A 15,792-nucleotide genomic window follows, 5' to 3' on the forward strand; every position below is an offset into this window, starting at 1 on the left:
GGGGCGGCGGGCACGCGCGCGCGCGCACCCGGGCAGCCTGGGCGGCCGCTCCTGCCTGTCACTGCTGCGGCGCTGCTGGTCGGTTCCCTTGAAGGCAGGCGGAGGCGGCGGCGGCGGCGGCTGCGGCTGCTCCAGACACCTGCGGCGGCGACCCCCCGGCGGCGGCGCGGAGATGTGGCCCTTGGTGGCGGCGCTGTTGCTGGGCTCCTGCTGCTGCGGTGAGTGGCTCGGGGATCCCGGCTTCTCGGGCTGGTGCGCAGCGCCCGGGCGCCCCCGCAGGAGTGTGGGCTGCACCCCCGCCGGCCAGGCGGCGCCCGGAGAGGAGAGGGGAGAGGGTGGCGGGATGCGCGGGCCCTGCGCACCCCGGGCGCCACCGTGGGAGGGCCCCGCGGGGCATCGGCGTCCCTGCCTCCTCGCTCTGCTCTGCTTCCTTGGTCCCCTTTTCCCCCCACCACGGGGGAGAGCGGGCTGAAGCTCCTCACTCTCCAGTGCGCACACGTAGGAAGATTGGGAACAACCGCAACTGTGGGAAGCCGAAGTGCAAAGAAAGCGAGGGGGCAGCTGCCAGGAACCCCCCCCCCCCTCGCACCCCTCTCCCTTCTTAGTGCTCTCACGCAGCATTTGGGGTTGAAGGACTGGAGTGGGAGCGCCGGGCCTCTTGTGATGAAGTGCGCGTTTGGAGTCGACCAGAAAGGCTTTTTGCCCTACCTTGCAAGCCTTGGAGCAGAGGGGACAGACACGAAGGACCTAAGTTTCATTTCCCAGCATTTATCAAAGATGTTTCTGGCCGCGTATTCTGCTGGTTGTTTTGAATCCTAAAAACAAGCTTCCTGGAAACACTTTATCGTGACACCCCCGCTACCACCTCCCGCCAGCACTTTAATATATTCCTTATTGGGGGAAACGTTTTTTTTTTTTTTTTTTTTTTTTAAGGATTTAGTCAGTCGTCCAAAGACAGTAATAAGTCAAAATACATATGAAGCAGACTGTTGTCCTTAGATGCCAAGGATGCAGGCCCTCTTTTGTAAAGTATTTTGCTGTTTAGAAACCTGTACCTCCTTTGTAAAAGCAGAGGGAAGAATAGGAAGTGTGTGTGTGTGTGTGTGTGTGTGTGTGTGTGTGTGTGTCTATATACTGCCCGTCAAGTCAGGCTTCATATCCGAAGATTCCTCTGCGAACTTTTTGTAAGATTCGGAAACAGACTTGAAGCAGGATAACAGCAAATGTTACGTTTGTCTTAGGATGCTAAATTAATTCAACGTTCAACTGATGGTTAGCCTTAGCGTGCCACTCTTAAAGGGCAGTGTTTGGGATCTGTTTCCAAGATGCCCTTAATTCCCTTCTTGCCACTTTTCCCTCCCCAACCACACTGGATGTTGTAGCTAATAATAAAGATCTGTGTTATCTGAATTGTTGATTTTAGGTGTTTTCCGATTTCAGTCACCTTTTACTATGCTTGTTACCATCGCTATAACACTGCATTCAGATACCTGTTGTATAATCAGAGAGCTTTCCCATTGAGCCAGATACAAATCTGTAACAAAATGCCACTAATTCAGACCATGGATGGTGAAGCTTGTTTTTCTGAAGAGTGAAAAGTATAAGCCGTATACTATGGGTTTGTTTGGTTTTTTTTTTTTTTTTTTTTAGCCTTATTTTCAAGTTAATCTATGGTTGTCTTGCTGATAGGAATTGTGGTAGGCCTTTAGCAATAGTTACAATCACATTAATTAATACTCATTTTGTACAATGTTAACACATTTGACTCTACAAGGAGTTGCATGATTCAGAGCTTGCACTGTTTTTATTGTGCCTGCTATTAACTAGAAAAGAAAAACAAACCCAAAATTCAGGCATTATGCTCTTGAGTTGTTAGCCGAATTTATATTAGGAAGTGATAATGTTTGTCAAAGATAAAATGGTGTAGATCATGTGTATATTATGGTGTATATCACATTTAAATTCAAAAGAACACGTATGCGAACATGCTAACAGTCTCAGAACACACACAGTATTAAAGGAACCGGGAGACTGGATTTGCAATCTACAATAAGTATGGGAGTCATGGATTTTTTAACGTCCATTTGTGCTGAAGTTTGATTTTGTTTTCTGTTTCATTTATAATGAAATGAACAGCAGGAGCATGTAATCTTTACAGTTGCAGTGACCTCTGTGATAAAAGGGGAGGGGCTAGGGTTCTAACACCCCCTTCAGCCAATTAAAACCAAGTGCAGCCCTCCTTAATGGTTTAAAAGATACAGAATGAATGTCTGTATTCCTCTCCGGTAAGTCCAATTACACTTCCTTTAAAAGCATAGCAGTTTCCGGGTACTCAGTAACTAGTAAATACAACCTTAAATAAATATTGTCAGTTGTATGTATGAACCAATATATATATATATTTTTTTTTTTGATGGTTGAATGATTTTTCTTTGTTCAAAGTGACTTTTAAAAGTCAGGCATGCACATGATTAAATTAAAATGTTTTCATTATACAAATGCAGCAGTAACTGAGCTGCTCACACAGAAAGGTTTTCTTTTCCCTTGAAGGATTATTTTAAAGCACACGTTGCCATTTTAAAGGAATACATGCCTCTCTGTGTGGCCTTGTCTGTGGGACTGTATCAGCAGTCTGGAGCAGCGTGCTCATGCACCACATCAGATGTCTACATTGGGACATCTCTGCTGTCATCCTGGTCTTGGCGGATGGCTTATCTTTATCACCAAAGTGCTAATGAAAGTTTGGAAGGCCATGTTCTAAAGGCAGAAAAAGAGATACCCACCCCCCACCCCCCGCTGATAGATGTTCAAAATGCAAAATCATCACAATTCATGATTTTATTCCAGCAGCGTTCTTTTTTGTGCCATCATTTATGGAGAGCCATTTTACCTGTCTTTGAGGTTTTTTTCTGTCATGACTTTCAATAGAAAACACAAAACTCCACATTTTTTATAGCTCCTGACTCAGTCTAATACAATGCGTACCCGATTATAAAGTTACTTTCACTTTGCATATGAGTGCAGTTACTCATTGGGAAAAGGACAGGAATAACGTTGTGGATTCAGTTTTTTGCTAAACCCAGTGTAGAACAAAAGTAGGAAACAGAGTGCTCAGCAAATGTGGTTCTTATTTCCCTAGACCAGTGGCTCTCAGCCTTCCTAATGCCATGACCCTTCAATACAGTTCCTCATGTTGTGGTGACCCCCGCAACCCTAAAATTATTTTTGTTGCTACTTCACAACTTTAATTTTGCTACCATTGGGAATCATAATATAAATATCTAATATACAGGATATCTGGTAGGCAACCCCCTGTAAAAGGGTCATTCAGCCCCCAAAGGGGTAGCGTCCCGCAGGTTGAGAACCACTACCCTAGACACAGACTCCACATGTGGAGTTTGCCTCGTGGTCGGTTACGTGGAACTGAAACTGCAATGAGAGGCTCCGCCCTTCCCTGGATATTTCATGGGTGTGGACCCATGGAGTGCTGCACAAAATTTGGAATCTGCTTAGCCCCATGTTTGAGGTTTAGGTTAAGAGAATTCATTTGAAAGAAAGAAAACTTGTTGTTGTTTTTTTTTTTTCTTTTTGTTTTTTATTTGTTTGTTTTTACATTTTCAGCAAGTGTGGGCTCATGTTGCAGCCTGGACTAGACACTGTCATACTCTTAAAGGCATAGAGATACATTTCAAACATGGATCCTTCTTAGTAACTTACTGTGTGGTTTATAGAAGGAAAAAAGTGTTTATCTTGTTGTGGCACTTGGTGTACTTCAGCTCACGATAAGGTCATGCTTCAGGATATAACTGACTATAAAGTGCCCTAACCCCTATAATTCTAGATTGACTAGTTCTGTCCTTATAAGGACACTTTAGAACCAGTGAGTGTGGCAGGGTTGTGAGAGCCTGACTAAATTAAGCTGTGGACTCTCCACTGTACCCCTGACCTTTATTTTAGCATCTATCAAAGGAGATCTTGGATCCTATCCTCCTGTTGTCCTAACTTAATTTTAGTCTCCCACACCCAAGTTTTTCCTGCCAGAGGCTGGTCTAAGGGCAGAGCTGTAGGCAGCCTTTCTGCCAGCAGGTGTCCTGTGTCAGTTACCTCAGCAGCCCTTTGGGGGACGCTTCTCAAGCCATTGATGAACATCACTCCTAGCTGGGGAGCTGTCTGGCCTCCCAGCTGCCCTCCCAACACTGCAGAAACCTAACGTCCAAGACAGCCTTCTCACCCACCAACTTCAGCTGGCCCCATCCATTCATTCATTCAAGGGAAAGACAGTCTGTTTACCCATCACCTCCCTCAGAAACCTACTCCCGGCAGATTAATCTTTAGCCCTGAATCCTAGATTGTGCCCTTGCCATTGACTCCTTCCCCTGAGCTTGCTTGCGGCCAGGGTCAAGTTTTACATCACAATAAAAAAGAAAAAAGAGGCCCTGAGAAGATCGAGATACCCTTGCCCTTGTCCTCACCTCAGCGTTTACTTGTTGGACTTTTCTCTCTGTTTTCTGACTGTGTGAGGTCTATTTAAAGAATCTCTGCTGCTGCCTTCTCACCAGTGCAAGCTCCACCTGCTCCCAGTTGTCCATTGGCATCACTACAAAGAAAGAAGCTACCTTTCAGGCCCTGGTTGGTTTTTCACGGTCTGACCTATGTTGTAGCATCTCCTTTGACCATGTGAACCCAAATCCTAACCCTGCCTTGGAGTCCGCCATATTTCCATGGAGGTTTGTCTTGTTTGCTTCTGCTTCTCTCATTTCTTATCCTGTTTAAGTATTATTTTCTTGATTATTGACGTCTCCAAGCTTTTGTTCTCTGCTGTTTGCTTTACAAGGACCATGTGGTCAATCTTCTTTATAAAGACAATTTCAACTACCAGCGAGTTTCCTGCCGACTCCCAAGTCTTTATAGCTCTGACCTTTTCTCTGGAGTCCAAAGTCATATATCCTGGGATCTGCTGGATGTGCTCACTGCATTGTACTACTGGCGCTTTTAATGCTCAGGCTGAAACACTGAAAGGGGAACTCCCCTAAATCTCCAGTCTCTTTTCCATATAATTAATCTACAACCAGCAAGTTCCACAGACTATTTTAGTTTCCAATTTTCATTTTTTCCTTTTTTATCTCCCTCACCTCCCACATCTGACTTCTGTTGATTTTGCTGCTTTGATTTTTTAATGCCATTTTTAGGCCTTCTTTCTCCTTGTCATTTACCTGGACTGTTGCAGTTGGTTCTTAATGGGTCTCTCTTCTCCCCTTCCTGCCCTCCATCCCCCTTTCAGTTGCTGTAAAATGCAGTCCTTCTTAAAGTAAACCTTAGTTGAACCTTCTATTGTCAAGTCTAAACTGCTCAGCATGACATTCAAGAAGACTTTGCAGACTCTCATCCATCTTTTCAGTCTCCTTTCCTAGAGCTTACCTGAATAATTTTCTGCTTTCAGTTATTGTTTTCCTTCTCTACAGATTGTCTAGGTAGTTTAAGTAGTGTGCCTTTCCTTTCCAAGTACGTTCCAATCACGTTTCAGACCCATGGCCATTCTTAATAACATTTATGTTGCTTTTTTTGAGGAATTTTTCTCTCCATGTATGCAGTTGACTTGATTTTTTTATTATGACATGAAGCTTTATAAGTGCGTTTATAGATGCACTGGAGAGTCACATGATATATGAAGAGTGATTCCTCTCCTTCGTGACTTGTAAGCTTTCCTTCCTTCCTTCCTTCCTTCCTTCCTTCCTTCCTTCCTTTTTCCCTCCCTCCCTCCCTCCCTCCCTCCCTCCCTTTCTATTTTTTTTGGATTTTTTTTTTTAATATTGGCTTTAAAGTTTTTATCCACAAGAAATGTATTGAATCCCTTCTGGATGCTTGCAAAGAGTCTTAGGATACCTGTGACATCACCTTCCTACCTTCTGAGAAGAATGGAAAGATATTTACAAAACAGTACAGTGAGAACATTTGATTAGGGAGCAAAGATCAGTAAGAAAGGACAACAGCTGAGTGATGATTGATAGTGGATAGGGGAACAGGAATTGTCATCTCAATGCTATGACCAGAAGAGTGAAAGTAAGCAGGATACAGCTACTACAGCTTTATTACATAGTTGCCAAGTACATAAAAGACACTGCAGTCATAGCTTCATGTTCATACTCTCATTAAATCCTCACAAAATCTCTGTGAAGTAGATACTACTATTAACACATTGCAAATTAGGACACTGATGTGCAGAGGTTGGGCAACTTGCCTAAGGTTCTACGACTGTGATGTGGGACCTGGCTCCAAAGTGTGTGTGCTCTCATCCACAGCATATACTCCATGCCCAGAGAAGGATGTGGCCCTCCCTATGATGGGGATTGAGGTGTGCTAGGCCATGTTTATAAGGGCGTGTTTGCCTATTCTTGGGCTGAAGGAAGGTCATTGTGATGGGAGATTATTTGGAAATGAGAGTACAAGATGTGCGGCTAGCTAAAGTACGGGATAAACAGTCCACAGACCCAAAGAAGCCATGTAACAAGGAGGGCCCAAGGAAGGATGCTTGAATCTCATTCAGAAGGGGATAAAATAGGCTTTAGAGGTGAGTGGATGGAGGGAACTGTGTAGGAGAGGGGATGGGAAACAGAACAAGGGTGGAGATTAGGAGTTGGGAAATCCAGGGAGAGAGGGCAGGGTGAGGGAACAGAAATCGAAAGGGGGGGCTATTTCTGGAACTTGCCAGAGACCTGGTATAGGGGAGGCCTCAGGAAGTCTATGGGGTCAGCCTAGCTGATACTTCTAGCAGCAGGGGATGTGGAGCCTGCAGTGGCCACCTCCTATAGCCAGGCAAGACTGCCAATGGAAGGATAAGGACAGCAACCCACCCACCTACAATACCTTTGACACAAAATTTGTTCTGCCTACAAGATGTGCAGGGACAAAGATGGAGCAAAGATTGAGGGAAGGTCAACTAAAGACTGGCCCTGCTTGAGACCCATCCCATGAGAAAGAGCCAATCTCTGACACTATTAATGTTACTCAGCTATGCTTGCAGACAAGAGTCCAGCATAACTCCTCTGGGAGGCTTCACCCAGCCCCTGATGGAAACAGATGCAGAGACCCACAGCCCAACATTAGGCATAGCTCGGGGAGTCCTATGGAAGACTTGGGGAAATGATTGAGGGAACTGGAGGGGTCAAGGACACCACAAGATGACCTACAGAGTCAATTAACCTGGACCCACGGAGGCTCACAGAGCCTGAACCAACAGCCAAAGAACAGGCATGGACTGGTCTTAAGCCTCCTCCACATGTGTAGCAGATGCACAGCTTAGTCTTCATGTGAGTCCTCCAACAACTGGAATGGGGCCCTCTTTGACTCTGATGCCTGCCTTTGGATCCCATTCCCTTAAGTCCTGTAGCAACTTAATGTACCAGGGTGGGTTGGTACCTTTGAGGGACCTCTCTTTTGTTCTGAGGAGAAGAAAAGGGGAGAATGAGGGGAAGGTGTGTGTGAGAATGGAACTGGGAGGAGAGGAAGGGTCTGAAATCAGAATGTAAAGTGAGTAAGTAAAGTAATCAATGGAGAACAACAAGATGTAAGGCTGGAAAGGATCTCGGAGGACCTTGTTTGTTTCCTGTGCTAATGTACGTAGAGTTTGGTTTGAGAACCAGGGTGATGGGGTGTCACTGGGCAAAGGAGTACACATTTGCATTTAGAACAGTTATTATGAGGACTATGGAAAATGCATTGGCACTGTCATGGAACAGTATGGAAGACAGAGGCAGGGAACCAGACTGGAGGTCTGGCATTGGTTCATGGGACAAGGGTAAGGTATAATTCTTTCATCAACAGGCTTTGTATTTAGAAACTACTGAATAGGTTAGCTTAACAAAATGTCTCTGTGGCTAAAGAAAGAGATATGAGTCTAGAATGATTTATGGGTCCAAGTCTGATTACTGCTAGGTAATTGTAAATATTTTAGGGAGGTGAAGGTTGGGAAATATAGTGTTATATAATTTGGGGGACATTGTTAATTTTTAAATGATCCTAGTATCTCTTTGGAATGCATAACAAACCACTGATTAAAGTCTCCAGTTTAGAAGAGAGGGTCTGGTTTCAGTAAGAAAATGTGCTGATTGTTAAAACTATGGGAGTAATGGGGAATAATTGGCAAGAGGTTGCTGAACATGAAACCCTTGTCTTAGCTACTGTACTTCTGCTGTGATGAGACACCATGACCAAGACAATTTTTTTAAGTGTTTAGTTTGAAGCTTGCTTACAGTTACAGAAAGGGAAATCCATGGACATCATGGTGGTGAGTATAGTAGGAGTACTTAGGCATGGTGCTGGGGCAGTAGCTGAGAGCTTACATGTTGATTTCAGGAGGCAAAGAGAGAGAGAGTCAACTGGGATGGTTTGAGATTTTGAAACCTCATAGCCCATCCCAATGTCACACCTCCAATAAGGCCACACCTTCTAATCCTTCCTAAACAGTTCCACCAACTAGGGACCAAGCATTCCAACACAGGAGCCCACAGAGCCATTCTCATTAAAACCATCACACATTAGGAACACTAATATTTAGTAAGAACCTAGAACTAGATTTTAAATGCTAGGACAAGGTGGAGGAAATGAAAAGGTATATTAAAGGTAAAGGGACAAAGTAAAAAAAAGAGGAATTTCTCCTTTGCTCAAGAATTATGGAGAAGTCAAGACAGAATGAACCATGTGAACTGGATTATTCACAAGAGGTCACTGGTGATTGTCCTACTGGACCAATAGTAGAGTAATAGTGTATAGAGTAGAGTCCTGTTGACACAGTGTTTGGGAGTACACCGAGGTCAAGAAATGGACATAGATCATTATCTTAGGATGCTGAGAAAGAGAGATGAATATGTGGAACTTTTTAAATTTTGTGCATACACAATTATTAAAAGATGACTTAAAAACACTTCAGAAATGGAATAAAGGCATGTGGAGGCTGGCAGTTCATGAGTTCTCTAGATGATGGACTCGAGTCAGCAATGGAAACAAGCTATGAGTAAAGGAATTCATTTCTGGAAGGGAGGGAAAAAAAAAACAACTATGGATAGTAGAGGCTGTGGTTAAGTTTATGTGGGAAGTGTCATAAGCCTCTGACTTCCCGGAGGGGTTCAATTTGAGTTGGGCAGGGAAAGATGACTGCTGGAGAGAACAGGCTGAGGAGCAGAAGGTGAATTGTCTAAGAGTCATTAAAAGGAGAAAAATTTTACATGGGATGTCTAAAAACATTAGGTGCCCAGATGAGCAGTGGCTGCATGGCAGTCTCCTGTTCTCCAGTAGCAATGTAAATTTTCTTAGAAACCTGCTAGACAGATTGATTATTCTGCCCTCCACAGATAGCACGTTGTTTGTGCAAAAAAAAAAAAAAAAAAAAAAAAAAGGGGCCACACATGTGATCTTGTGTTGTATAACCTGCTTAGAATCCCCATGTGAGATTTCAAAGCGCCTAAAGATAAGTCTCACTTTTTTTTTTTTCATTATCATATCCCTCTGCCCGGTCAGTGTTCTCTCGAGGTTTTTCCTAGCAACTGCTGACTGCATCACTGCACGTGTGTGCTATAACCTATAGAGGAGGCCTCTTTGCCACTGCACAACTATGCTTACGACTGACTTGGGGAGGTTTGCATTGGTGCCATGTTGATGAAAGTTGTGATGCCCAATATTTTTGGCATTTGATATAAGTTAACCTTCCCCGATGGTTTCTTTGGTAGTTTGCCTGTAACTCTGGCACCATCCTTGGATAAGTTTCCCTGCTCTGTGGAAGAAGACTGCTACAGCATGTCTTATCTATATGAATTTTCTCGTGTTCATTATTTACTGTCAGTTACGCCTTGTCTTAGCCAAGTTTTTCCTCAGAAGATGAAGAGCCATATAGGCGATATTACTTAGTGTTTTCAATAACGCGTTTGTAAATGAAAAGGTTGCATTTAACATCTGGAGGGATATTTGGGGCTACTTTTATTTACCCCTTATTATTGCGAAGGTTGTCTTGAGTTAGCCAGGTCAGATTTACTTTATGTTTTACCGATAGCATTTTTTTCTCCTTAAATTGCTCCAGCTATGAAATGGGTATTTTTAATTATTATTATTATTGCAAGAAGGAAGTAATACAGTGCAATTTATACTTCATGTATTCCCTGAAAGAGGTATATTCCAAACAAGTTAGAAAATTGTGGAGTGTTTGTCAGCCACCTCATTCTTACCTGGGCTCTGTTGGGGAGGGGGGTATCTCATAGGATGACCGAGCTCTTCACTTGTGTCTTCTGGGAAAGAATGATTTTGAAATGACTCATCCGAATATAATTTTTTAACTTTGAAATGACTCATTGCTGCTACAAAACGGACATAATCAAAATTTTAACTTCGCTCCTTAAAGAACAAATCAGCAAGTAGACAAAATCACTTTTGAAGGCAAATCAGTAGAGCAGACATGTTTATAGGCAAGTAAGAATGCTGAAAGGATTTATTAATGGATGGTAAAATTGGTCAGTGTCTTCAGTTTTTAAAAGTTGATGTTGTTTGCAGTCCTCTCTATGAGGTGTAAATCAGCCATGAAGCAAAATTTCTAACTCTATAGAAAAATCTTGTGCATGACACTTAATTGCAAAAGCCTAATCAATTTTAGACACCCAGGTTGAATTCAGTGAAAGCAGAGCCTATCTAGAATCTCATGATTGCAGGTCTGTTAGATAATGCCCAGCACCCACTGAGAAGACACTGGGTACTTTCTGTGCATTTCAGAATCAGGTATTTTCTGACACTTGCCATCCATCCTTTGTAATTGTGGCGTCACCCCTCCCGCCCCATCTCTCTTTGTACAATAAGGTTCCTTGCCTTTGGTTGCTCTTTCTCCAGGGAAATAACACAAAACTCCAAGGGTGTAGTGAATGTAATTGGACATTCAGGTTTTGCCTGGAGCTTCCTGATATTTGGGTGGCTAAAGATCTAGAGAACTGGGAAAGGTGAGCTGTGGGTGCCCCCAAAGCTGCTTCAGGTGGCCCATTGCCAGGAGCGCTAAGAGGGTCCAGCTCGTTAAGTAGATGCCACGGTGTCCATTTTATGCGGTCACGGTGTCCAGTTTGTGCAGCATGGTGTTGCTTAGGGAGCATTTCTTGGATGTTTCTCCGGTGGTGCTCCCAGTGTTCTAGGAACTCGCCCACTCTCTGAGCTGATCCTCCTTATTAAACCATGCTATAGAAAAATGAATTGCCTAGCACTGCACACCAGTGTGCTAGGCAGAGGACTTGTGCTTGGGTCTTCTTGAACACAGTCCAGATTACATTCCAGTATAGAATGGAATTATATTCATTATATTCAACCTGATGGGCATTTATTAATAATTCTACTCCTACAGTAACATTTTATGTCCTCGATTTTATTTCTAGTTTATATAGAAGGAGGAGTTATTAAAGATTAACAGAGTTAATGTTTTATATTCATTGGTACTTTGGGTTTTGAAGGAAAAGTCAACAGGCGACTTAGGTAAGAGCTTTGATAAATGTCCACATCATATAATACAACTGGAGTTTCTCCACATCTTTGCCATTTGAGTCCAATGGTGAGCCTTGTGTATGGCATGGCAGTCAGGGGTGGGTTATGCTATTGACAAGAGCCAAGGGTTATTCTTATTCTTGGTTTCAGCTTGTTTCTTGGCTTTTGGGGTAGTTTATAGTTTATTGGAGGAAGAAATAACCTCTAATCTACATTTCAGAATTGTTCTGTAGATTCAATGAAATGTCGGGGGTAGGAAAAATGCCATTCAATTGTGTGTAATCCTTTGTGAGACTTGCATACAAAATGTCTATCGCTGTCTCTTTTGAAGCAGGAAATAGTCACAGAGAACTTTTTTTTTCCTCGTTAGCATTCCAAGGCTTTCCACCCTCTTGGAAAGATAAGATTTGATTCATTCCAGTTGCTTTGTATATTAAAGTATAATAGAACTGGCCAGTTTTTTTTTTTTTGGCTATGCAGCCTGAGTGCAGAGATAAATTTCATATCACTTTAGCAAGTTCCATCTAGTAGACGTGTATAGAAGTTGAGCCCGGATAGAATACTAGGTTTTCTCTTCAGAATGTTCCCACAGTAAGGACAGTATTTCCCTACATATATCAGTAAGCAGACACGATTACTTCAGAGCTTTCAAAGCTAGATACCATACCTTGCGTGTCCCAACACAATTGGTAAATATATTCCTAAGATGCATGGTAATATATACCTTGTATTATTAAGACTGGATAAAGAAAAGTTACAGTCTACTAGCTAGTGCGCAAATAATCTGTTGCTGTTTTTCACCGTGTTCCTGTACTGGATGCTTAAATGAATAATTGAGGTATTTTTCTTTACAATAAGGGGGTTTGTAATACATCTAAGGTAATACCTTGCATATACATATTACAATGAAATATTTTTGTGTCTGTATTCCAGGTTCAGCTCAGCTGCTGTTTAGTAAAGTCAAGTCTGTAGAGTACACTCTATGCAATAAAACTGTCGTCATTCCTTGTGTTGTCCTTAACGTGGAGGCCCAAAGCACTGAAGAAATGTATGTGAAGTGGAAGTTCAACAGAACATACATCTTCATCTACGATGGAGGCAAAAACAGCTCCACTCCAGACACTAACTTCAGTAGTGCGAAAATCTCGGTCTCAGACTTACTGAGAGGTGATGCCTCCTTGAAAATGGATACGAGTGACGCCGTCGTGGGGAACTACACGTGTGATGTAACAGAGTTGTCCAGGGAAGGCAAGACAGTCATAGAGCTGAAGTACCGTACGGGTAAGTGACGCACTTGGTCTGTTCTGAACCGCGTGTTGCCATAGGATTGCCACTGTGGGAGTGCTCTGAGGCAGGGCCTGGAAGAAGTCACTAGGAGAGATTAAAGCATTTCTCAGGCAGGTGGGTTAGCCATCTGGAGGGAAAGAAAGTCTGACACTCTTTCACATACACACACTCACTCTTCACCCAGTCCTTTTGCAGTGTTGTGAGGTCGCACAAGATCCTAACCGGAAACTGAGCAGGTGCTACCAGCATGCCTCAGAACCAGGAACCAAGTTAAACTGCTTATAACTCACCCACCCCAGTAGACTGTTACAGCCCGGGAAGACAGGCTTGTAAAGAAAGTAACAGTAAAACACAAGACTTGTGTCCAGGCCTCCTGTGTCCCTATTAGAAAGGAGCACAATAGTAGCCAGACAGCTTGGCTGCCATCTACAGCTCCGTCACTCCGGAGCACGGCCCAGCCTGAGCTATTCAAGTTTGAGGCTAGCCGGAGTAATAGGAAACCTCGTTTCAAAAGCAACAGGAAGTGGAGGGAGGAAAGGAGAAAAGTGAAATAGAAAATTTTTTGAACCAAATTGCTGACCATTAATAAAAGCCCAGTGTTTGGTTGCTTCCAGTTCTCTCCTACACACTTCTCTGCTCTTCCCAAGTAAAATCCGCTTGCTTTTCCATCACTCATATGTTGCGTGGCCCCGTCTTGGTCTTAGGGCACTATTGAGGGAATAGGTGTTTCTGTTTGTTGTCATCAAATGTACTTTACCTGAGTGTGATGGCCCAAGACTGATCTCCGCACTACAGATGCTGAGGCAGGAGGATTGTTGTAAATTTGAGGTGAGCCTGAATCACATAGTGTGTTCTAGACTACCCAGGGCTCCAAGTCAAGACCTCACTTCACCAAACCAAAATAAACTCTTGCAAACGAAATGTACTTTTTGTTATTCTATTAATTTGTAAAGTTCCTCCTTGTTATTTCATCTTTTTGTGGTCTTATAGCCGTCAACCCTGACCAAGGATCAGCCTGTTCTAACCACACTACCCCGGCAGGGGACGAGAAGGAGAAAGGAGGTTGCAGATTAGGTAATCATGCTGATTCCTGGAGGCTTCTGTGGCCCGCTACACTTGCCAGCACACTGGGGAAGCAGGGATTCAACGTAACCGAATTGAATTCAGTCTTGGTGCTAGCGCCCAGACTTTTCATGAGTGGGTTGGTGAGTTGTGGACAGCAGTGCTGTTAATTTGAAGTAAAACAGTCTTCTTTTTATTCTTTTTTTTTTTTTATCTTTTTTTTTGCTGTGCTGGCTGATTATTTTTTTCAGAACCACATACAAGGAGTCCTAACAGTTTTATTATTTTTTTTTATTATATAGTATTTTTATTTGATAATTTTAACTAAATTTTTATTTTTTATATTAATTACAGTTTATTTACTTTGTATCCCAGCTGTATCCCCCTCCCTCATTCCCTCCCAGTCCCATCCTCCCTCCCTCATCTCCTTCCTGCCCCTCTCTAAGTCCACTGATAGGGGAGGTCCTCCGCCCCTTCCATCTGACCCTAGTCTATCAGGTCTCTTTAGGACTGGCTGCAGTGTCCTCCTCTGTGGCCTAGCAAGGCTGCTCCTCCCTTGGGGGGTGGGGGAGGTCAAAGAGTTTGTCTTAACCTCTACTTAAATCACCAGGTGTATGAATTACCAATCTCAGAGTTGATGACACAGTGAGGACCAGCTCTGGGTGGGATCAAGATGGCTGAATTAGGTCAGCTACTTTCCATCTGTTCTCCCTTTTAAAATTACAAAGTATCTGTTAGCAGATTGGGAGGGGGAGGGTGTCGTGATTAAACATTCTGACATAGGGTTAGAGACCAGGCAGTTTGAGTTACATGCCATATTCATGATTCAGTGTTCACCCACGTCATCAAGGAAGATTTGAGTGGAAGACTCCTAGTCTTCCACTGCCTAGCTAGACTGCCTAGCTCTAAGATGAGGATGAACATCTTGTTTTCTTGGGATGTTTATTCTATGTGGTATAAACTTGCTGCCTGGAAGTCTGCTGAGAAGGGAAGGAATGGCTTAGGAGGCAAGAGGAATGTGGAAAGCCTTTCTGCGTAGAATCTTACATATACTGTGATTTTATGATTAATGCTAATTTGGATTAAAGAGACTTTCTTTCCTCCTCCTCCTCCTCCTCCTCCTCCTCCTCCTCCTCCTCCTCTTCCTTCTCCTCCTCTCCTCCTCCTCCTCTTCCTTCTCCTCCTCCTCTTCCTCCTCTTCCTCTTCTTCTTCTTCTTCTTTCTTTAATGTCTGCCTTTCAGGAGAGTCTAGTCAGTCCACAGGCATAGGATCTAGTTGGAGGTTTTCTGAGAGAGTAGATAGGTACATAAAAGTGAAAGGGCTGACTATTAGAAACAGTGATGTGAGTCACTGAGAGGAAACATTAAAACAAACAAACTAAGTTTCACACTGGAAAAGCCAGAAATGGAATGGAGATGATGGGAATGGAATTCCAGTGTCTGACTTGAAGACAGTTTATTTTGTATGTAATTGCTTTCTCCTTGTCTTCAAGATATCCTCACAGAACTGAGACAGGCTTTGTTTTGTACCATTAAGATGAGAAGATTCTGTTGTATGCAACATAAGAATTCTCCCAGAAGCTTGAAGTTTCTGACTTTTTACCCATTTGAAAATATTTTATTTAAATAACTAGAGATGTGCTTACTTCAGCCTCTTTATATAGCTGTGCCATGATATCAGAACTAGGTAGTTCACAGTTGTCCTATGTAAAGGGGTTCTCTGTCATCCCATTGCATTTTCCTAACCACCATTTGATTGCAATACGGTGCTGGTAAATCAGCACAAACATCCCTGTGCCTACCCTCAGTCACCCATCACGCTGAGTTACTCATGATTGGCAGGCACTAGTGTGTCATCCACATCTGACAAAGTCTTGTCAATTCAATAATAATTCATCAATGAATTACTGAATCATAATGAATATGTATGAATTCTAATCA

General features: G+C 43.1%; 1 protein-coding gene across 6 annotated transcripts in view; it reads left to right on the forward strand.

The window, feature by feature from the left end:
• Positions 1 to 11: 11 nt before the first annotated feature.
• Positions 12 to 15,792, forward strand: part of Cd47 (CD47 molecule) — a 53,142-nt gene continuing 37,361 nt past the window's right edge. For 5 of the 6 annotated variants that reach the window (XM_055593859.1, XM_055593869.1, XM_055593877.1 and 2 more), the window contains exons 1-3: positions 12 to 218; positions 12,436 to 12,783; positions 13,780 to 13,863. In XM_055593859.1, coding sequence (XP_055449834.1) covers positions 173 to 218; positions 12,436 to 12,783; positions 13,780 to 13,863 — 478 coding nt within the window. In that variant the 5' untranslated portion in view covers positions 12 to 172. The remainder of the gene's footprint in view (positions 219 to 12,435; positions 12,784 to 13,779; positions 13,864 to 15,792) is intronic. The other variant, XM_055593851.1, reaches the window with a different exon arrangement.

This window comes from Psammomys obesus, unplaced genomic scaffold, assembly GCF_907164565.1.
Source record: "Psammomys obesus unplaced genomic scaffold, mPsaObe1.curated_primary_1811, whole genome shotgun sequence".
Classification (NCBI taxonomy): Eukaryota; Metazoa; Chordata; class Mammalia; order Rodentia; family Muridae; genus Psammomys; species Psammomys obesus.